The 23,426-nt window shown below is 43.1% G+C and overlaps 1 protein-coding gene across 23 annotated transcripts in view; it reads left to right on the top strand.

Moving 5' to 3' along the window:
- Nucleotides 1-23,426, top strand: part of CADPS (calcium dependent secretion activator) — a 463,291-nt gene that overhangs the window by 277,284 nt on the left and 162,581 nt on the right. For all 23 annotated transcript variants that reach the window (XM_044934052.2, XM_044934055.2, XM_044934056.2 and 20 more), the window contains exons 8-9: nucleotides 6,856-6,995; nucleotides 17,909-17,975. In XM_044934052.2, coding sequence (XP_044789987.2) covers nucleotides 6,856-6,995; nucleotides 17,909-17,975 — 207 coding nt within the window. The remainder of the gene's footprint in view (nucleotides 1-6,855; nucleotides 6,996-17,908; nucleotides 17,976-23,426) is intronic.

Raw genomic sequence — 23,426 nt, forward strand, 5'->3', positions numbered from 1 at the left:
TGTTTTGTTCACACCCTATACCTATACCCAGAGCCCAGCACATAGACTCTTAGCAAATTTCATTTGCACTGGTTGAATGCATAATCCCTTCTGAAAGCTGTGTGACACAAACCAAGACATTTCACCTCTCTGAGCCTCTGACACATCATCTCTGTAGGATAGGACAGAATACCTCAAGGCGTGCATATGGTACACACGCCGAAGAGCACCAGGAAGAACACATTAACCAGACTTTCTTTTCCGTACCTTTGCTTTTTCATTTCCTTTAACTGGTTTTCATCTATAGAACTATATAGAATCATATTACTAGGACCTAGACCACAGATGGAAATAAGGCAAAAAGTAAACAAGACTGATAGCAAAAAGACCTCTCCACACACACACACAGAAGAAGCAGGATTAAAGTAAGAAGAAGTTTACCTGTTTTCTTTGTGAAATGACAAATACTCATTTCCATCCCTAGGGAAAGAGACACGCAGAGTAGGGGAAGGAGCCTGTCTTTTCTTTTTCTTCAGACCTTTCTTTTTCCATGAAGACTTGAATCAGGAATCATGAGTGTCTCAGAGACCTAGGATATTAGTGTTAGCAGACTCAAGTTCAGGAGGCATCAACCTGAGCCCATTCCATGGGCCTCAGGAGCCTCTTGAAATTGTTTACAGACATTGGGGCGGGGGACATAGTAATGCTTGCTAATCCAAGTGTTCGCCAGCTTCCTAAAACAGTTTCCGCTCAGAAAAGTTAAAACCCACTGATCTAGTCAAAGCCTTTTACTTTATAGATGAGAAAACTGCTTGCCGTAGAAGGCAGGATCCTCCGGTGAGTGCATGAGTCCCGCTCATTCGGGACCCATACACTGTTGCGCGTTTCCTGCTGGCCAGGCCACAAGCCCCTCACTGACGCTTCATCTGAACCTTAGGGAGAAGGTGCCAGGAATGATGTCACCTCATCTCTAGGGCTATTTTTACTACACCATTTTGTTCTTATGCAAAAATAAAACTCCTCTGCTGTTGGGGTGAAGACCGTGAGTTTGCCACAGCCCCTCACAGCCATTAATCTCTTAACAAATTATACTCTCCTCCAGTCTCATTACAGATTCCGCCAGATAGCAGTTTACCCTTCCTTCCTGCCAAAGAAACTTTCCCCCTTGCAGTGGAGCTGGCCTGCCTGGCCCTAGTGCTGGTGGGGCGGGCGCCCTCTGCTGGCAGCACCTCCACAGGCAGCAGCTGGGTGACAGAAGTGGTCTTTTTAACAAGGGGCAGCAGAGGATGAGATGGTTAGATAGCATCACCCACTCAGTGGACATGAATTTGAGCAAACTCTGGGAGATAGTGGAGGACAGAGGAACCTGGTATGCTGCAGAGTGAAGCTGTGCAGTCCATGAGGTTGCAGAGTCAAACACAACTTAGCAACTGAACTACAATAACAAATAGCCAATTAATGGTGCTTCCCAGGTGACTCAGTGGTAAAGTATGCACCTACCAGTGCAGGAGATACAGGTTCAGTCCTTGAGTCAGGAAGATCCTCTGGAGAAGGAAATAGCAACCCACTCTAGTATTCTTGCCTGGGAACTCCCATGGACAGAGGAGCGTGGTGGGCTACACATACAGTCCATGGGGTCACAAAGAGTCAGTCACGACTTAGTGACTGAGCAGGCAGACAGAGCCGGTTAACAGCGTTGTGATGGGTTCAGGCGCAGAGCAGAGTGACCCAGCCATACATGCACATGTCGCCGTTCTCCCCCAAACTGCCCTCCCTCTGGATGGTGGGACTGGATGGGAGGGGAGTTTGGGGAAGATTACTTGGACCCCTTGAATAAGTGTTTCTATGTGTTGATTCTTCCCAAGTTTATCAGGACACAGCCACATTCAAAGATTCTAGTGCTATGTTCCTTCATGTAATAGTATTTCATTGGTTCCATTTGTGTTTTTATGTTTCATTTTTATTAGTCTTGCTAACTAAAAAGTAGCTCATTCATATACTAAAAAAAAATAATAATCTAAATGGATATATAATGAAAATGAATGAGCCCACCCGCCTAACTTGAGTATCTTTGACCAGAGAAAAACCTTGTTTTTGATGTGTTGTGTGTTCTTCCCCAGATATTCTTAGGAAGCACAAACAGTATGGACAAACATATTTGAATATATCTCTATTTAAAAAAAGAGAGAAAAAGAGCATAGTTGGATATATATTGCTCCGCACTTTGCTTGAAACACCAGGATATTTGGAGATTAGTCTGTATCACCACATACTGACTTCCCTCTTGTTTTCATAGCCACGTACACTATGCACATGTATTTATTTAGATTGTCTCCACTCTCTGGCTATATAAACAATGCCTCTGTGAATTACCATAAGTTTATTTCTTTCCATGTTTGTGTACATAAATAGGATAAATTTCAAAAAACTACCTTGCTGAATGAAAATTGAAATTTGACAGATACTACCAAATTGTCCCCTAAAGAGTGTATGTGCTCAGTCGCTCAGTTGTGCCCAACTCTTTGTTTCCCCACTAACTATAGCCCACCAGACTTCTCTGTCCATGAAATTTTCCAAGCAGGAACACTGGAGTGGATTGTGACTTCCTACTCCAGGGGATTTTCCCAACCCAGGTATCCAACCCATGTTCCTTGGTCTCCTGCATTGGCAGGCAGATTCTTTACCATTAATACCAACTGGGAGGCCCCAAAGAGTGTACCCCAATTTATAATTCTCAAAAGGCATGAGGGAATGTCTGTTTGCCCACACTCTTGCCAACACTGCAGTTCTGTCAAACACATTCATCAAATAGGATTGCAGGCCTGCCATGTCTGGTCATTTGTGCCATGCACAGAGCAAACAGGAATGACAGGAAAAAGTCCATAACCTCAGAAAACGTAAGGGATGGAGACAAAAAAACCAGAAATTACAGTGTAGTGTGGTGAGTGCTCTGCTAGAGAAAGATACCTAGGGGACACGTAGCAAGGGGATATATGCTAGTCTGAGGAGCAGAAACACTGACCCAGGAGAATGCAGAGATCAGGAGAGATTTACAGGCTAAGTGTTGGAGGGGATCAGCCAGGTAAATAAAGCCAGGTAAAGGCTCAGGGTAAAGCCATCCACCAGAAGGATCCGTCTGGATGCCCAGGTGATATAGGAAAGCTGGGGCCGGCTGGCATGCAGCTTACTGCTCAGGATGGCACGTGTTCCCACATCAGCATGCCCACATCAAAGCACAGCACACATGGACCGCAGCCGAGATGACAAAGTGCTTGATTAGCAGCCTGGAATGTCTAGATGAGGTGTCTGGACTACTCAGGACTCTTGTGTGCTCATGTGCCCCCAGAAGGACCCTAATAATTCAGCGGGGCTGACACTTACAAAGGATTTGGCAGCCTGTCAGGCGCATGGCAGGGTGGGGTGAAGGTGGAGGAGGACTGCAGTGACCTCATCTCGCCATCCACCCTAGAGACGAGGTCTCCCCAGGGAGTGATCAAATGGGGGAAGAAGCCTTTGTGGAGCGGACAGTGATGATCTGTGGCCATTTGTGTCAGCGAATGGACAGCATATTGCCAATGGGAAATGTGCCCAGGATCCATATGGTGGATGGCCTGTTAATGAGCTCTGGGTACCCAGTGCCCGTTTCAATTTTGCCAAATGAGCAGAAGCAGAAGGAGGCCCTGGGCCTTACATGCTGCTGTTCTGGCCCTGGTGGTGTTTCCCTTATCAGCTCCTCCCCTTCCTGTTTCCCAGCGCATCACCTCTTGGGCCAAATGAGCACAGCTGATAAGGTCAGCTTCACCAAGATCAGCAGGGCCCGCTCTCTACCTCCACAGTCTGGGGTCTCAGGATGTGGAACCTGATGGAGGTGGCCTAGAGGGACAGGCGTTATCTTGAGAGAGAATGAGAGATCTCTACAACCCAGTGGCACTGTGACTGACTGGTTTCCTTCCAGTGGCCCAAGGCATGCCACAGTTCACTAGTGCCAGGTAAGAGAACTGATAACATTTTGTGATAGAAATTTCAGCTAAATCAGCCCTCACAAAATGAGCAAATGACCAAAAAGATTACTACAGAAGAGCTATGATTTACAGATGATACTGGTATTGCAAGTCTGGCAAAAAAATGTGAAAACGGTGGAGGTGACATGAGTCCTGCTAATGAAGAGTTCTGCCATCCATGTCATGAGATAAAAACAATGCCAGTGCGGATGTCCATCAAAACAGTATGAAATTTTCCATTAAGTCCTCTTGAACCACGGATTGACATCTGGTGTCACTAACAGTGAGCCTTGCATTACCTGTACATGGCACCTTAACAGATAGCTAATGATAGTACAGAGCCACCAGCATCAGCAAGATGTTTAAAACTAGAGTTTGAGGGTACTTCCCTGGTGGTCTGTGCTTCCATTGCAGGGGCACAGGTTCAATACCCAGTCAGGGAACTGAGATCCTACAAGGATGGCAATGTCAAAAAAATTAATAAAATAAAAAATAAAAACAGAAGTTTTTTTTTTTAAATCTTTAACCCATCTTTTAAAAGCTTCTGTTTGTGCATGTTTTAAAATATATGTAATGCAGTATTAATATAAAGTAAAGATACAGCATGTAAAACATACATGGATATATATTTTATATACATTTATATTAGTTTTTATATTACTAGTAATCTATTTACAGGATTTTGGCTACTTGCTTAAAAATTTTTTACTGAAGTCTGTAATGATCCAAAAATGTTAGCAGCCTCAGTTTTGAAAAATCAAGCCTTCTTGTATTTTAATCAGGTCATTAGACCTTCAGTTCAGTTCAGTTCAGTCACTCAGTCGTGTCGAACTCTTTGCAACCCCATGAATCACAGCACGCAAGGCCTCCCTGTCCATCACCAACTCCCGGAGTTCACCCAAACTCATGTGCATCGAGTTGGTGATGCCATCCAGCCATGTCATCCTCTGTCGTCCCCTTCTCCTCCTGCCCCCAATCCCTCCCAGCATCAGGGTCTTTTCCAATGAGTCAACTCTTCACATGAGGTGGCCAAAGTATTGGAGTTTCAGCCTCAGCATCAGTCCTTCCAATGAACACCCAGGACTGGTCTTCTTTAGGATGGACTGGTTGGATCTTCTTGCAGTCCAAGGGACTCTCAAGAGTCTTCTCCAACACCACAGTTCAAAAGCATCAATTCTTCAGCACTCAGCTCTCTTCACAGTCCAACTCTCACATCCATACATGACCACTGGAAAAAGCATAGCCTTGACTAGACGGACCTTTGTTGGCAAAGTAGTATCTCTGCTTTTTAATAGGCTATCTAGGTTGGTCATAACTTTCCTTCCAAGGAGTAAGTGTCTTTTAATTTCATGGCTGCAATCACCATCTGCAGTGATTTTGGAGCCCCAAAAAATAAAGTCTGACACTGTTTCCACTGTTTCCCCATCTATTTCCCATGAAGTGATGGGACCAGATGCCATGATCTTAGTTTTCTGAATGGTGAGCTTTAAGCCAATTTTTTTACTCTCCTCTTTCACTTTCATCAAGAGGCTTTTTAGTTCCTCTTGACTTTCTGCCATTAGACCTTAAAAGGACTCAAATGTTGGAGTTATCAAGAATGTACAGATTCTGTTTCATCAGAAAGACAGAACTGAGTGGATTAAAAAAAGGGTCAGGCCTAGAATCAGAAGGGGTCAAAAATCAGCAGGCAAGACACGTAAAAGTGGGCTGATTTTATTTTCCTGCCGCGATCTCCTATTCCGCTCTGAGCTCTTGCTCCTCAGTCCCGCAGGAAGCTGTGTGCGCCAACCCTCCAAGTGCAGGCCAAGCCTGCATGACTGCACTGAGGCCGACACAGCCTCTAGATGCTGGAGTGTCCAGCCCTGGGACTCTGACCCCTTCCTCCTCTTCCTCCTGCAGACTGCAAGGGGCTGCCTTTGCTGCGCCTGGAGAAAAGAGAGGCTTTGAAAACGGACCAAACAGCATGCACCAAACCGGGGCACTCTTCCATCCCAGAAGCAGAGGCCCAGCTTTTGTCATGCCTGTATTTGGTTCACATTCCCTTCGTTTAGGGGGTTTTCCAAATACTTCACTCCTCTTGAATGTGTATTCCCTAGACCCCAGGTAGCTCCTGAGTGAGAACTCTTTTGTCGTATCATGAAAAAGTGGATTTACAGGAGAAGGGGGTCCCCTTCTGGCTTCACTTATGGCATCTGTGACAATGAGAGCTGGGACGGAAGACCCAAGTCACTTTGTCATCTCTGAAGCACCCTGGTGACAGGCCTTTCCTCAGAGCCTACCTTTCTTCAAGCTGTGTGTGCTTCCCTCTGGGCCAGGCCAGAGTTGGGTGCTGTGTGATGTCACATCCGGGTTGAAATGTGGGACTCTAAGCCTGTCCCATCAAATCATGTCCCTTCCTTCTTTCCCTGCAACCCTAAAGGGATTTCTCCTCTCGAAATAGCAGAAGAAATCCTGAAGAATGGGAAAAGGAATAGACGTTCTCTCTACTATAGAAGGGTGTTTCTTCCTTTTATGCAGCCATCTTCTTTGAGGAGAGTGATGTGTGGAGTACATTCTTAGTTCTCTGTTGCTTTACTCAAAAGCATGATCACAGAAATTGTGATCCCTGCCCTTTCAGAGTTAGCCAGGGAGAGAGAGAAGAAAGCCAAGAATTCTACTTCTGTTCTCAGGCCAGGCTGCATGGCACCAGTCAGCCGTGGTTGGTATGTGGATCCTTGGATTTGAGTCTGATGTTTAGGCCTTAACTGCCTTCCTGCTGGCCATAGGGCATGGATAAAGACCCTCACTTCTCAGCAGTAAAGTTTCTCATCTGTGAAAACATATCCATATCATGTTCCTAGTTTCTGGCTAAGGTGGTTGTCTTTTTTCCCTGCAGGTTATTCTCCATCCCACACCCAACAGCCCCAAACAGTCAGAGTGGCACAAAATGACAGTCTCCAAAAACTGCCCCGATCAAGACCTCAAAATCAAACTCGCTGTCCGAATGGACAAACCTCAGAATATGAAGCATTCTGGGTAAGTGCTCCTTCTCTGAGGGGTAATTTCTTCATTCATTTCTTTATTTAAAAAAAAAAAGTTGATCTTTGGAGAATGACATGGAAGAAAATATAAAGAAATATATGAGATTATTAAAATTCATGACTATGATATTTACTATAGACTTCCTTAATCCTTATGATTATTGTATTTGCATTTTTGCTAAACTCTCAGGATAGTTGTTTCTCCTTTTCTAAAAAAATTTCCAGTGCAATTCAAAACCTTCCCAGGCCCAGGCTGGGTGATTTCTGGTTTATGAGGTTTTACTGGCTTCACAGACCGTCTTAAAGTCATCTAGATCTTTCTGACTCTCTGACACGTGCACTTACACCTTCATTAACAGCCACATCCAGGATGTGTGAGCAGTTGCCTTAGGCAACCTTCAAACAATCAATTCACATTGAATCAGTTTTAGTGTGTAGCATAGCATTTAAATTAACCACAAAGTGGAAAATTTGTCTTAAGTTTCTTAAGATTTGAGAGGAATGACCAATAAAGTAGTTTCAAGTAGGATTAAAAAAATAGATAAAATGTAGTTTTATTTTATAGATCAAACCAGTGGTTTGTACAGGAAATGTTTATTGACACATGGGTTTATATTGAGCACCATCACCCAAAGCTAAATTGCTTGGACCCCACAAGCTCAGAAAATGTGATCACTTAGAAAGGAGTTGGGCCATTTAACTCTGATGAGGGCAATGCTTAACCAATGAAAGGGAGTGGGTTGTTTTCCAAGGATTCTGCACGTACCACAGCCAACCAGCTGTCATTCTGCTTCAAGTGGTAAAACTGACACGAAAATTGAAGCTTGGTTATGTGCTAAATATTTGGGGAATTCATAAACCATATATCAGGGAGTGGCCACTGGTTAAGATAGATTTAAACAGAAGTCCATGAGAGATCCAGAGGGATGAGAGGTCCAGCAGCGTGTGGTCAGGATAGGCGGTTCACATCCCAGCAACTGAGCAGACCACGCCAGCCTGTGATCCGGGTGAAGAGCAGCACTCTGGTCTTGGTGCTTCCAGACTCTAGGGAACAGAGAAGGCTCAGGATTTGAGGGAAAGATAGATACTTACCAGCCAGGGCATTGGAGGGGGTCAGATCAAGCAAAGGGCTCCCACAGACTAAGGACCAGGTACTGAACCTGGGCTCTGACTTAGATTTGAGGAATTTCCATGGCATTGTCTGGTGGCCAGACTATTCCTAGAGTGTGAGGTGGGATTTTGGCAAAGCTCTTCTGCCTGTGGCCGTGTAAAGGCTGTAGGGGAGTGAGCCAGGGCTCTGTATATGCTCTGTCCTTTTTCAGCTGTCCATCATGAAGGGCATCCAGTTTTGCTTCAGTTACATTAGCAACGCATGAAAATGTTTGTGATATGTTTCTGAGGTCAGCTTTTCCTCCTTATCATATTCCTGGCACTTATTCCCAAAATGTTAAATGGGATTTCTCCCTAAAATCTCTTCTTGTTCAATATAAACATCCTTCTTTTAAGACAAAGGATTTGAGAATTCTGTTGGGTTCCTATGGCACTCAGAAACAGATTATGGGTCTGAAGCAGACATTGTCTCATAAATACTTGGTAAATATTTGCTAAAGGAACAAGAGCATGAGTGAGCAGTATGGAGGGGATAAGGGCAAAGTGAAGAGGATAAAGTAGACAAAAAAGAGAATATGAATGAATATATCTGTCCTTAAACATGCTTCAAAAAAAAAAAAAACTTCCTTAAAAAGATCAGTAGCTCACCCCACTTTCTAGGCCCCTTTGAAGCTCTGAACTAGGAATTTTATAAACACTCTGTTCTTTCATCCCCACTGCAAACACTTGACACACATATCCCTTTCCTCATCAGACCAATTCCTGTTTCTTACACTCTCTTCATTTCTCTAACCAATCTGGGTTAAGTAATTTTTCTCTTGATGCATTTGTAGAATTATTAACATGTTTCAGGCCATCTTGAGCTTATGGATGACAGGAGAAGTCTGTAACTCACTCCTGATGGGCTCCACAGCTATTTCAGTTTACTAAGCTGCCATTTAAAAACTACCTTTGCCAGGAAATACACCAGGAGGGCATAAAGCTGCTCTGAAAAGTGAATGGTGGTGGCCTTAAAACATGGTCTGACCCACTGTGCCTTAAAATCAGAACGACCTTAGCTACTCAAGGGATGATGTGAGGAAAACAAAAATGTTCTCAACTGTATATTTTTTTGCATTTGAACTTAAAATAGCTTTATGAAGCCCTATTATATGGGGAAGGAGGATAGAAATATGAGAATAGTGCCACAGCTTAGAGAATGAGAGAAAGGAATTGTTAAGAATTACAGCTGAGATTATATTGGGTTGGTGAAAAAGTTTGTTTGATTAGTGAATACATTGTTCAATGAAGTTCTTGGTGAAAATGAAAAATAGGTTTTTAAATTATACTTAAAACTGAACAGACTTTTTGGCCAACCCAATAAATTGTATCTACTTCAATGTTTGTTAAAATTCTAAAGGAAACATTAGAATTACTATGATTTACTCTTTTTTGTGTGTGGACTATGGTTCCCGGAATGAGCCACTGGGCCATTTGAATAGCTTTCTTCATTGAATGGGAAATTGTCAGCGAGAAAATCAACACTGGTCTTTGGCTTTAAGATATGAGTATTGGGGATGTTTAAGAATGAGCAGCTCTTCAATGACTTTCTAATTTTTCATCTTTTGTATCCATATGATGCTTTCAGTTTCTGGAATTGCCTGCATTTGCATTATCTCATTTTATCCCTGAAACAGCCTCCCAAGGATTAGGTATCATTATCTCTCCATCTTAATAAATAGTCCTTCCCTTCAGTCAGCTGCTCAGACCAAGATCCCTGGAGTCATCTGTGACAGGTTTCTGTCTCCCACCCTTCATCTCACCCGTCATCAAGTCCTCTTCGTTCCACCCTCAAGGTGAATGTAGAGTTAGCCTCTCATCACCACCACTGCACCCCCCACTTGCTGCACTTGCCGCATAAGCAGTTCCCTGGCTGCTGCCCTTGCTTCCTGTCAGCTGTTTCCCACTCTGAAGCCAGTGTAATGTTTTTAAAAAACACAAGTCAGATCCTACCACTTGAATGCTGGAAAATCTCCCGTGATTCCCCAAGCTCATTTAGAATAAAGGCCAATGTTGTTCCCATGGCTCCAAGGCCCTACCTGATAAAGACTCCACTGCCTGTCTGACCTTGATCATGGCTCCAGCCTCACAGGCCCCCTTGCTCTTCACCAAGGACTTCACGTGTACCCCCATCTCAGAGCCCTCATCGCCACTGTTTCCTCTGCCTTGGAAGTCCCTTCTCCCCCACCCAGATATCCACACGGCTCACCTTGATTGCTGCACCTCTCTGCACCTTATCAGATGCCTTTCCTGGCCCTCCTGTCCTCTCTCTACCTTTTTCTCTCTTACCATTCTTTGTTTCACCAGAGCACTTACAGTTCATCTCACATACCAGCTATTTCTTCATTTACTTTTTTGTTATCTGTCTTCCCTACTGTACTTTGAGTTCCTTATCAGCAGAGGCATTTGTTGTCTTTGTTCAAAGAAGCTAGTACAGTGCCTGACTGTACTAAAAGTTCAATAAATTTGTTGCTATATAAATGAATATGGACGAATGAATGTCCACTTTACAAATAGGAAAGCTGAGGTTTATAGTGGTGAGCTCACTTGCCCAGGGCAGAGTAAGCATCAGAGCCAGGTCTAGAATTGTGTTATTTCTTTCCATTTGAAATGAAAGAAACCAACTTGATGGAAGACCTGAAACATAAATAAAATACAGAGCTTCCCATGGCTCCACTGGGAATTCATTCAGTGAACCACAGTCCACTCAAGCAGAAGTAATTTACAGCAATGCTTCTGGGTTTTTCGGGCTGATATTTTTAATTTAATAAAAATTGTAAAACTTAAATCCAAAAAGTTCAACAAACACATGTTTAAGAAACATGGAAAAAAACCTGTAGAAAAACACAGTGTAAGTATAATGTTAATAACCAGTGATAAAGAGCAAATCATAAAAGCAGCCAGAGGACAACAAAATGTTGCACACACAAGAACAAAACAGTAGAGGGGAGGAGAGGGTGAGATGTATGGAGAGAGTAACGTGGAAACTTACATTACCCTGTGTAAAATAGATAGCCAATGGGAATTTGCTGTATGTCTCAGGAAACCCAAACAGGGGCTCTGAGGGAGAGAGATGGGAGGAAGGAGGGGATATATGTACACCTACCACTGATTCATGTTGATATTTGACAGAAAACAACAAAATTATGTAAAGCAATTATCCTTCAATTAAAAAATAAATAAATTTTAAAAAGAACAAAACAGTGCTTGTTAGAAACATTATAAGTGAGGGCCTTCCCTGGTGGTCCAGTGGCTAAGACTCCATGCTCCCCTTGCAAGGGTCCCAGGTTTGATTCCTGGCTGGAGAACTAGATCCCACATGCTGCAACTCAGACCTAATGCAGCCAAAAGAAATAAATAAATATAGTTTTAAAAATGCTTAAAAAAAGAAGCATTACAAGTGGGAAGACAGAGGAGCAACACCTTTAATGTTCTCAGATCTATATACCCAACAAAAACATTTTTCAAAATGACTGACAGAATTGTCAGCCATGTTTCTTAAAATCCCCTCTCCTCTTCCATCTTTTCAGCTGCGCCATTGCTCTAGACTTCTTGTGCTTCAAAACGATCCCATTCCTCTTCCTGTCCCATCAGTCTTCAAGGCACCACTCACTTTGACCTAGTCTCTCAGTCAGTACTACCTAAAACGACCTACTTGAATATATTTGGGATTCCACTTTATTTCCCATGGGCTTATTTTCTATAATTAGATCAATTAAATCAAGTTAGCTGATAATGTTGTTTAAATCATCTAAATTCTTACTGATTTTCTGTAAATCATTGAAGTCTGACTATAATTGTGGCTTGCTTTCTTTCTGCCTGAGAGTGCTGTCCATTTTTACAGCGTGTGTTTTGAAGCCGTCCATCTTTGCGTCATACATTTTGAAGCTCTGTTATTAGAAGCATCGGCATTTAAAATGACCATGTCTCCTTGATAAATTGACCCTTTTATCACTATACATTGATCTTTATCCCTGGTAATATTTGGCCCTGAAATTTATTTGGCATGACAGTAATAAATATAAACACTCCAGATTTTTTAAAAACTAATGTTGGCATCGTAAATCCTTTTGCATCCTTTTATTTTCTTGCCTATTTGTGTCTTTAGATTTAACGTGTATGTCTTGCAGGGATCATAGAGTTAGGTCTGCCTTTTTAAATCCAACCTGAAGATCTCTGCCATTGGGCATTAGATATCCTTTCAATTGGGATATTCGGCCTGTTTCTGTTTAATGTGGTTATTGCTAAGGTTAAGTTTAAATTAAATTGGTATTTGTCATCTTGATGTTTGTTTTCTGTATATCCCAACTGATATTTATTCCCTTTTTTTCCTACCTTCTTTTGAACTAGTTGAATACTTTGATTCCATTTTATCTTCTTCATTGTATTGCTTTATATAAATGCCAATTTATATAAATCCCAAGTGACTAGAACGTACTCCTCTCTGAACCTCATTTTGCTCAGCGTATGATGGAGATAATGACAATATTTGTCCTAGAGGATTAAATGAGTTGATGAATGTGAAGCATGTAGGGCAGGATCTGAAACACGGGAAGAGCCGCGGCCACAGCTACAGCAGAGCTGGTAGTGGTGGCTGTGGTCATCGTCCACGTCATTTGCTTCCGTCTGTACTTTGCACCTTTTCTCAGCGCAGGCCTCTTCCTGCTGAGATGCTGCAGGAAGATGGAAGCACCTGGAGCCTTAGCACTTGGTCATCTCTTTCATTCCTCAATGAATGAAGGGAAGCATCCTAGTAGTAATAATGGCTTTTGTCCTCTTGTGATTGGTCTTCTTAGGAAAAAGTCTCATGAAAAATTTCCAGCAACAACAACAAAAAGGGAGCTCCGCCTTATTATATTGTGATGGTCCAGGCACCATGGTGACACAGGAGTAGAGGGACACAGAGGAGGGCTGTTACAGCCTCCTACATGCTGAGGACTGAGGCTCACTCTCCACTTCAACCCAGGTGGCACTTCATTCATTTCTAGGCTCCTCCGTGACTTCTGGTTCCACAGTCCCCCCACAATGAAACCTCCGCCTCCCTGGTTCCAGGTCTTTCTTAGCCACCTTTACCCCTTTGTAAGGGGAAAGTGATTCTGGCAGATGTCACGGAGGGCCATGTACTCTTCCTGCGCTGGAGGCTCATCCCTAGGCACCCGAGGAGACACCCGAAGATACACAATCAACATTTCCCCACGAATAGCCATTGAACACTGTCCATGTGTTCACCTAGTACTAAACACAGACAATATTTAATAAACAGAGCCGAGTACATTCACAGACTCTGCTTGGAAGACTGCCCCGTGGTTTTTGGGGTTTTTTTTACACAAATGACAACTCTGCAAGCCTCACCCTGGGTGCTCCTCTGCTAGGTGGTCCCAGAGCAGAGGGATGCTGGCACCAGGGACTCCTCCATGCGTTTGTTCAAGATTTCCTGGACCCAAAGTTGAACCGAACCCAAGTGGATCTTTCTCCTCCCTTTGTAGTCCTTTGTAGTCCACTCTGGACTCGCATATAGCTAAAATGCCACCAGTGAATGGCAGGGATGTCAGTGTCTCACAGGCATGGATTTTAAGAAAATGTTACAAGCAAGGATATGTTAGAAGCATGATGCAGAGTTTTGCCTGGAGCCTCAAACCCAAATATGTGAACCTTGCTTTATTTCCCAGTAGTTGCGTGCCAGAAGCTGAACACAATTGAAATAGAGAATCCAATGATGAATCCTTTACAGAGTTGGTAATTGCCTATATTGGGTTGACCAAAAAGTTTGTTTGGGATTATCTGTGACATCATATGAAAAACCCAAACTCTCTGGCCAACTCAATAATTCTTTCTACTAGGACTATTTTTTACTACTACTACTAATAACAACAAACATCCATAATGCCTAACATTACTGAACACTTACTATGTGCCAGTTACTATGTAAGTCATCTTCATCACTCCTCACAACAACCAAATGAGGTAGGTAGATGCTGTGCCCTCCCCATTTGACAGCTGAGTAAACTGAGGCATGGGGTAGCTAAGCCAAAAGATAGCTAATGGCAGGCTAATTCCCACCTCAGTACTTCCACCTTGAGTTTAAGATGTAACCCTCAGCTTAGCTTAGGCTCACAGTGCTATAATATTGATATGTCTATTCCCAAATCCAGATTTCTACATATCTGGATGGCTTGAAGAGACAGCTGAAGGCCACCGCCCACACAGGTCTGTCTGTGGAATGAGGAGCTGGAGTGCGAGGTGGGGAGCGGGGGAAAACCACCTGTATATCTACAGTGAAAGAATTCCATCTGCTCCAGGTGCATTCCATTCTGCTTAAGGAGCATGTTCCAACCTAAGAAAATACAGAGCTGGAGCTGGATAGACAGAAACAGTACCTTGTAGCCCTCAATTTTTCTCAGTTTTGACATCTCCTGTTATGTGCCAGATTAGCAATAAATTCTGAGGAAAACCTCAGATGGAAAATCCTTCTTTCAGGCAAACCAAATGATACTTTCTAAAGGAGGATTAATTTTTCTCTGATCTCACTCAGCTTTCCTGTTCAGTAGCTTTTAACCACAAGTCTTCTCTGATTGGAATAGCCGTTCATGTTCTTAGTTCAATAAAAAAGCCAAAGTTTGTGATTCACAAGAGGAAGAATAGCATGCTGAAAGGGCAGTCCAGAGCACTGTTCCAGGTGTAAATCTGGTGATGTCACTCACCAGCTGGAAGCCTTAGGGAAGTTCCTTGAGCTTTCTGAACTCCATTTCCCTTAGCTGTGACATAGGAGTGTCACATAGTGACATAGTGAGTAGTAAGTTCTTACTTTGTGCCAGATATTGTTCTAAGCACTTTCTACTTTATTAGCTACTTTAATCCTTACGACAGTGCTTGAAGTAGGTACTATTATTATTATCCCCATTGTACAGAGGAGAAAACTGAGGCAGAGATGTTTAGTAACTTGCCGAAGGTCACTCCGGAGCCTAGGCAATATGGCTCCAGATTCAAGCTCTTAACTCCTCCAAGTGGGTATAATCAATTCATGTAAAGTACTGGGCACAGCACAGAAGATTAGTAAGACTTCACTAAGCAGTAGCTAGTATTTCTGTTATGAAGGAGAAAAACTAATGATTCCATATGAATTCCATTCTGCGACTTCAGGTGAACTCGTTTTCCTACTTGCATTCTCCTCAGTTAAAACTGCACTTTATGGGATTTCCCTGGCAGTCCAGTAGTTAAGACTTTGCCTTCCAATGCAGGGGGTGTGGTTTGATTTCTGGTCAGGAACTAAGATCCCACATGCCTTGTGGCCAAAAATGCCAAAACATAAAACTGAAGCAGTATTGTAACAGATTCAATAAAGACTTTTAAAAATGGTCCACACCAAAAAAAAAAAAAAATCTTAAAAGAACTATAACTCTTTAGATATAGTAGCTGTGTTTGTTTTTTGTGAATCTCTTTATACAGATTTAGGTCAAGAAGAAAGAAAAAATGGGTAGTAGCTGCTAGAAAAGTATGAGACTGTTACAGTCTTACCAGTCATTACTAAAAACACAAAAACCTTTGCCCATTGTCTTTATTTGATCTTTCATCTATTTCCCTGTGTACATATGTGCAAGGACAGAACTTACCACATATGTAGCTGTTAATAACTGTTAGTAATGATATGCTTATGTATGTTTTATAATTAGACTGACATTCACTGTGCATCTACTTCTTGCCATACTTTGTACTTATACTTCACAAGCATCATCTCATTTAATCCCCACAACAACCCTGCAAGAGAGAGCTGTTTCTGGCCATGCTTTTCCAGAGTACCAAGTGGTAAGTATCTTGTCTAACACCTTGGATTAAGCAGAAAAACTAGAACTGGAAGAGTATACTCTTAATCAGTAGAAACCAATAAGCCACTCTCTCCTTAGACCTGGCTGAGGCTTCCTTTTAAGGTCCATTTCTTCCATGGATACATTAATATATTTCAAGAAGGTTAAGAGCACTGTCCAAGGCAGCTAGGTGATCCACATAACCAGAGCTGACCGTGTTGGCCTCAGAGCTGATAAACTTACCAGCCAGCCAGCCTTTTCCACAGCCTCAGCCACCATCCTCTGGTCTGCACCCCTGTAACCCTCTCCTCAGTGATTTCCCTGCCTTCCCTCTTGCCCTTTCAATCCACAGTGCATTAAGCACCCAGCAGCTGCTGGGATCATCTTAATTAGAAACGTAAGCGTCTCACTCCCCGCTGCTTGAAACGCTCTCATAGTTGCCCATTCTTATTTAGATTGAGTGTATTCCTGATCTAGTTGACCCATTACCACTGATGCCACACAACACCGTTTATGATACACAGATAAGCATATAGTTAAAGAGTTACATATTTTAATGTGTATTATGCAGTATAATATAAAATTAGTATATCAATATAAACATGATATGACAATTCCTTTCAAAATAAACTTATTCATGTTAAATAAGTCAAGTTGAAGAAAAAAAAAGGCAAGTAAATTATATGATAGATGGACTGATTTGGAATAAATCATGGAAGTGCAGTGTGAGTGGCCGAAGTTGGGAACCCCCCTCATGTCTACAGGGGAGACTCAGTGAAAGTGTTTCCCCAGGGAAATCCATGCTAGAATGTGTAGATGGTAGGATCCGTCCTGAGGCCAGAAGGAGGATGCAAATCATTCTGGTCTGTGGTTAACCATGGCCCTCAAATGTGGGCTGGGACTGAAAGAGGGGAGGTGTGGGCAGAGTGAGGAACTTTGCAGGAGGTAAAAATCAGCTATACTTGCGACTGAGGAATATGCATGGATGACTCTGGTCTGTGGCTTGAAGGTCTGAGTGCTTTGGCCACCAGCCACTCCCAGAAGCTCCTGAAATTTGTCAAACTGTGTACGTTTTCATTAGGTGCATTCTTCATTATGTTCCAAAGCGGAAATTCTGTCTGATTGCACGTGAAGTGGGAACTTGGAAGTAGGCCAGTTGGTTTTTGATAGCAGGTAAAGCCAGTTTGGGAACTCAAGGATTTGAATGCCTTTGAGTATGACCAGGTCTCTCTCCACCTGATCCAATAGAGCCTGAAAAGCACCAGCCTCACTTTCTTAATCAGTGCCAATTCAACATGTATCAGTCCACAAGGCTGGGGGTGGGGGATAATTCATGAATCAGTAACAGTCAGTTACACTGATAATAGAATCTTTGAAGTGTGCCTTTGTAATTCTTAAACTTCCTTAATTTTTTTTTTTCCTGTATGAAGAATGATTTCCATCAACAGACGCGCATTTGGGGGAGGAGGGAGAGGTTTAGGGAGGACTTGCTACGTCAGCTTGAAACTTCCTTTCTGTATCGTACCTTCATTTGCCAGAATCACAGCAAAAGCAAACAAGGGAAGTGTTGCCCGAGTAAGACTTGAGAAGAGGTGAAAGAGTTGGAGTTGTAATATTTAGCACCATTCTTTTCTCTCTTATGCAGCAGCAGGAGTTTCCCTGCCTACAAGACTTTTAGCACATAAACAAATTAAGGTGCAGTGTAACATTTTCCAAGGTGCTTTCTGGAATCCGCCAAGGAATTTAAGTCAAGTCTGATTGATGGGCCACAGTGCTTTCTATAAGTGGAAGTAAATCCTGCCTCCTGTTCCTTATCCTCAACCACACCCCAGAATCTGCTTTCTGTTTCTGAGTCCTGTGGATTTCCTTGTCCATGAGCACCCAGCTCATGGTAAAGCAAATTAAACAGTGCACTTGCTCAAGCTTAATGCACCTCTGGTCTTTTTCTTTTCTTTAGGTATTTATGGGCCATCGGTAAGAATGTCTGGAAGAGATGGAAGAAAAGATTCTTTGTCTTAGTGCAGGTAACTATTCAACTCTAATATCAAACTTAAGAGCCATTATTTTTAAACACTTGATAGGATTCATTAATGTTTTGAGGGTTCCCTGGTGGCTCAGACAGTAAAGATTCCACCTGCAATGTGGGAGACCTGGGTTTGATCCCTGGGTTGGGAAAATCCCCTGGAGGAAGGCATTGCCACTCCACTCCACTCCAGTATTCTTGCCTGGAGAATCCCCATGGACAGAGAAGCCTGATCCTGGCTATAGTTCATGGGGCTGCAAAGAGTTGGACATGACTGAGCGACTAAGCACTTTAATGTCTTTTATATAATTTACCTTAAGTGCACAAAGCTCCAGTGTTTAACTCAATGAACTTCTATTTATTATATATCCATGCAGTCACCATTCAGAGGGATACAGAACATTTCCAGTACCTAGATGGCTCGTTTTCCTACTTTTACATCACTTTAAAATTCTAAACATTAATACATGCTAATTACTTTTTAATTCTAACAATACAGAAATATATATATGAAAAGTGGTAACAGTAAACCCTCACCAGGGCCCAGGGAGAAAGCAAGCATGTGCCTGATTAGGGCAACAGGGATATTAACACTGTTTTACAAAAATCTGCTGTTTCTGAAAGCATGAAGATAGTCATTATGAGAAAAGCCAGAATTTGGTTGGACTTTTTACATCTTTTTTTTTGTTTCATTTGTTTGATTGTGAGTTATCTGTGGAAAAACATTCCAGTCTCACTGATTTCTGAGGCTTCCAGATCCCCAATAATTAAGATTACCTTTCTAAACAGATCTTTCCACATAGATTTTTTAAAAAAATAACCAAACTCTTCATGTTGTTTATTAACATGTTTTTTTTGTTTGTTTTTGAACACAAATCATTGTAGACACTGTTTCATGAATGTATGTATCGCTCAGATTCTAATACCTGTGGAGTTTTCCTTTTTGATGTCCTTTGGGCCTCTCCAGTTGGGACTGTTACTAACTGTGCAGCCAGGAACATCTCTGTATATATAGGTGCAGGGGTAGGTACAGATATTGATACTAATAATACACTAGAAATATATAAATGATATCATTGCTCTCTTCTGTGCTTCCTTAAGAAAAATATAATTCCAGAATAGTAATATGTACCCTTGAAAAATCTCTCTCTTCTTTTTTTTTTTTTTTTGGTTTGTTTGCTTTTTGCATCAGGATTTTTCAGTTTATGAAGGAATTTGCCATTACCGCTTTTTAATTTGTAAGTTCCACCAGAGCGTGTAAACTATAATTCATTTTGCCAAAATTAATTTATGCTGTACTTTGAAACATGTCATAAAGTGAGTCAACTTGTAATTTAAATTTAAGTGACTAAAGGTGGTTTTGGGTTACTGTGTTGGCTATGGGGCCTCCCTGGTAGCTCAGCTGGTAAAGAATCGCCTGCAGTGCAGGAGACCCTGGTTCAATTCCTGGGTTGGAAAAGATCCCCTGGAGAAGGGAACAGCTACCCACTCTAGAATTCTGGCCTGGAGAACTCCAAGGACAGAGAATCCTGGCGGACTACAGTCCTTGAGGTTGCAAAGAGCCTTGACTAGTATTTTGGGCTCTACCAATTCCGAAACCTCACAGTAAAGCAGCTGCCCCTTAGTCTAAATGGCCCTGAAAGTTCTACCAACCCTGAGCTTCTAAGGCTAGACCTTCTGTGGATCTACTCAAGCCTCTGCTGAGCCTCTAAGGCAGACTTCATCTCTCTAGCTGTAAGCAAGACATGATCTTTGCTTTCATGATTGCTCTAGGGTACAACAAAACCTCAAAATAAATTAACCAAAGGAAAACTTTGGAATTTTTCCCACCCTTTCAAATGAGCCACATCTAAGTGATAGAAGACATTTAATCCTTCAGTACATTTCCTTGGAATATCAGCTAACCAACATTTATCCAGTACCTATTTTGATTAGGGCACATTGATAGATCATAGATAAGAACCTGGAGACCTAGTCCCTACTTCCAAAAGAGTATCTCTTAGAGTTCCTCATAAGCAGACAGCAGAAACAAATGCAAGGCAATTATGATTTTGAAAAATGTATTTTGGAAGGCTTTTGTGGTAGTTGATAGGATTGTTGCAAAAGCTACTTCCCAGAGGAGTTTCAGAAATCCAGGCAGTAGGAACCATGGCCAGTGTCATTGATGTGGCTGGAGGACAGAATCAGCTCTGACCGTTTTCTATCCTTGCATTTCCACTCAAAGGTCAAATTTGAGACAGGGAGCTGGGTCAGTCCAGCTTGTGTCACACACCCAACTTTTCAGAGGGCAGGCCATGGCACTTTGACTCCCAGTGGCACTGAGCTGTTTCCAATGCAAAATCAGGGTGCCGTTACCAGACACAGAAGTGAATGCTGAGCAGGCGCAAACAGGTGATACCAACTCTAAAGAGAGCATATAGGTCGAGAGAAACAGACATCAAAAGAAGTAGTGCTGGATTATGGGTGATTCTCCCCTTCTGTGCCTCCCACTGGGCAGAGCAGCCCCCCTAGACTCACTTGTGAGTCTGGCCTCCCACATAGACAGTGTCCTAGCTGTCCTTCCCTCCCCTCAGCTCCAACGCATACCCTGTCCTGCTCAGTATCTGGCATGCTTATTCAGGAAGTGTTTGGTGGAAGAACGAAGGAAAAGGAGGAGAGAGAGAGCCCAGGCAGTGCTTCAGGTGCTTCTGAGAAAGGAAAGGTCATATGGCCTGGAGAGTGACTGGCGACACCTTCTCAGAGAAAGTGGGACAAGTGGCCTTGTCATGTGATACAAAGTCTCGTCTCCCACTGTGGCAGCCGGTTACTGGACACAAGACTTTCCTCTGAGAATCTTTGAAATGACAGAGTGCTTAGGAGATGTGGCTGATCTCTTACTTTGGGAGAGATTTCACTCTTCAGAGAAAAAAAGTAATTGTGCTGAAAATGCTAACGAAGCTATGTCTATACAGTATGTACTGAACCCAAAAGAAGAGAATGATTGTTATAAGCAGTGCAGCTGGAACACAGGCATTTTAGGGCATTCACACCAAGCCTTCTACTAAAAGAAGTTAAGAATCACCCAGTAGCTACAAAGCAAGCTCTGAGCTCACTTCTGAAAATCATGAAAGGACATTGGAGGCCTGCCTAAAGCTCAGCATCTTTCCTACAAGGATTTTGTGAGACGTTTCATGTACATGTGATTCTCATTCACTTTAAAGAGCCCTTGTGGTACATTGGGTACAGGGATCCCTCAGACTAAACCTTCTGTTTCAATCGAAACCCAGTGCCTCCCTTAACACCTTCTGTGGCTCACGGAGGTGATACGACAGCCTTGCCATCACCAAGGTAATGGGGGAGCCAGGAGCAGAGCTCAGGTTTTGTTGACATTTTTGTCCTGTCCACTACAACAAGGTCTCAAAGCAGTTTTAGTGGCCTGCCTGAAAATACTGCGTCACTTTTGGATTCTGCTCATTTTTTCATCTCTGCTGTTTAGACGATCACACTTGCAGGCAGTCTGTGAAAATGATAAACAAAAACTTAAGCACTTCGAAACAACCCCAGTGCCAACAGAGCTGCAAGAGAGAAGTTCAAGGCCCCATATCCTGGCCCAATTCAGGGAAACCAAAAATACCCCAAGTTGCTTGAATAGAAAGGTGGTCCAAGTGGTGCCCATTGGCGCCGGGCAGCTGCATGTGGCGTGGAATCCAGTCTAACAGACAGATGATTTTGAGTTTCTTTTCAACCACTGCACCATTCCACTGACACCCAGCACGCAAAAGTAAAAACAGGATAACCTGGACTTCCTGGTGGTCCAGTAGGTGAAGACTCCACGCTTCCTCCGCAGAGTCTCTGGTTCCATCCCTACATGGGGAGCTAAGATCCCACATGTGTGCGGTGTGGCCAAAAACAAAACAAACAGGAGAACCGATCTGATCAAATTTGGGGATGGGTGAGGGAGCTGGGGAAAGAAGCAGATCCCCCCACCCTGTCCTGCCCTGACTCCCCAGCAGCCTCAGAGGGGTCTCTGTGGACAGAGTGAAGCCACCACTCAGGAAGCACAGCTACCCACGTGACTCAATGAATGTTTGTTTCCTCTCCATTCAGATGGAGTGTTATTTTTATAGAGACTTGGTGATGCATAATTTCCAACAGGATCGTGAGTTCCATTAGATTTAATACAAGGAAAATTGTTTGGAAAGCCTAGAGAGAGAACCGGAGAAGGCAATGGCACCCCACTCCAGTACTCTTGCCTGGAGAATCCCATGGATGGAGGAGCCTGGTGGGCTGCAGTCCACGGGATCGCGAAGAGTCGGACACGACTGAGCGACTTCACTTTCACTTTTCACTTTCATGAATTGGAGAAGGAAATGGCAACCCACTCCAGTGTTCTTGCCTTGAGAATCCCAGGGACGGGGGAGCCTGGTGGGCTGCTGTCTACGGGGTCGCACAGAGTCAGACACGACTGAAGCGACTCAGCAGCAGCAGCAGCAGAGAGAGAACATATCCAACACCAGTCTCCTCAGAGTCCATCTCCTCTCCCACCCCAGCTGTCTGTCTGTCTGTCTCGCTCTATCTCACACACATGCACATGGTCTCCTTTTTTGTCCATAATGCAGAATTTTTGCATTCTGTCTTAATGAGATTTCCTTTTAGAGCTAAGCTACTACCTTAGGAACAAAAAAATAGGTTGTAAATGGACTTCCTACTAACCGGGGACAAAGGCCACCCTTTGAGGAGTGTTGAGCCAAAGCAGCAATTCCTGTGTTTAAGGATCAAGGCTAAAATGATGGTGAGTGTGACTGGAGCCTGCACCCCCAGCCCTGATGGGAATGAAGCCGTTTCAGGGGGTTTCTGTGACAGAGACTTCGGTGTTGCTCCTCCGTGTTTTCCAGTTATGGACCTGGACTGCCTGTACTGCGTGTTGTTTAAAATGCACATTCGGGAGCCATGCAGAAGCCTCTAACACAGAGAAGACTCTGAGGTGGAGCTCAGGAACCTGTGTCCTTGACACGCAGCCCAGGAGGTGCTGGTGCAGGGTGTCCAGAGACCACCTGTGAAGAAACACTGCTCTGAAGCCATTGTCGCTCTTAAACCAAGTCTCTCATTCCTTGCAGACTGCTCTCTCAGAGTGCATGTTCTCCAAGAAAATGAGCATCAGGGTAACTAAACTGCCTGGGCCATGGTCAGGACCAAGCACATTGATTACCACTGTCAGGAACTGTGACCAGACCGCTGCTAATGATGAAGACTAGCTCCACTCTGAGCTTCCCATCTTGGGTTGGAAGGGGCGGAGTGGATACAGCCAGCTCCTCATCCATATCATATTAGAAAGCCTCACCTCTATCATCTTCTTATTTTAAAATATTTTTCTTCCATGCCCCAGTGATTTCTTGTTAAAATCAGTTTTTAACTGGTCTTCAGCCAAATTATTTCTGAGATACTTGTCCCCTTTTAGCACCTTTCTATGATT

Source organism: Bubalus bubalis, chromosome 21 (assembly GCF_019923935.1).
Source record: "Bubalus bubalis isolate 160015118507 breed Murrah chromosome 21, NDDB_SH_1, whole genome shotgun sequence".
Lineage (NCBI taxonomy): Eukaryota > Metazoa > Chordata > Mammalia > Artiodactyla > Bovidae > Bubalus > Bubalus bubalis.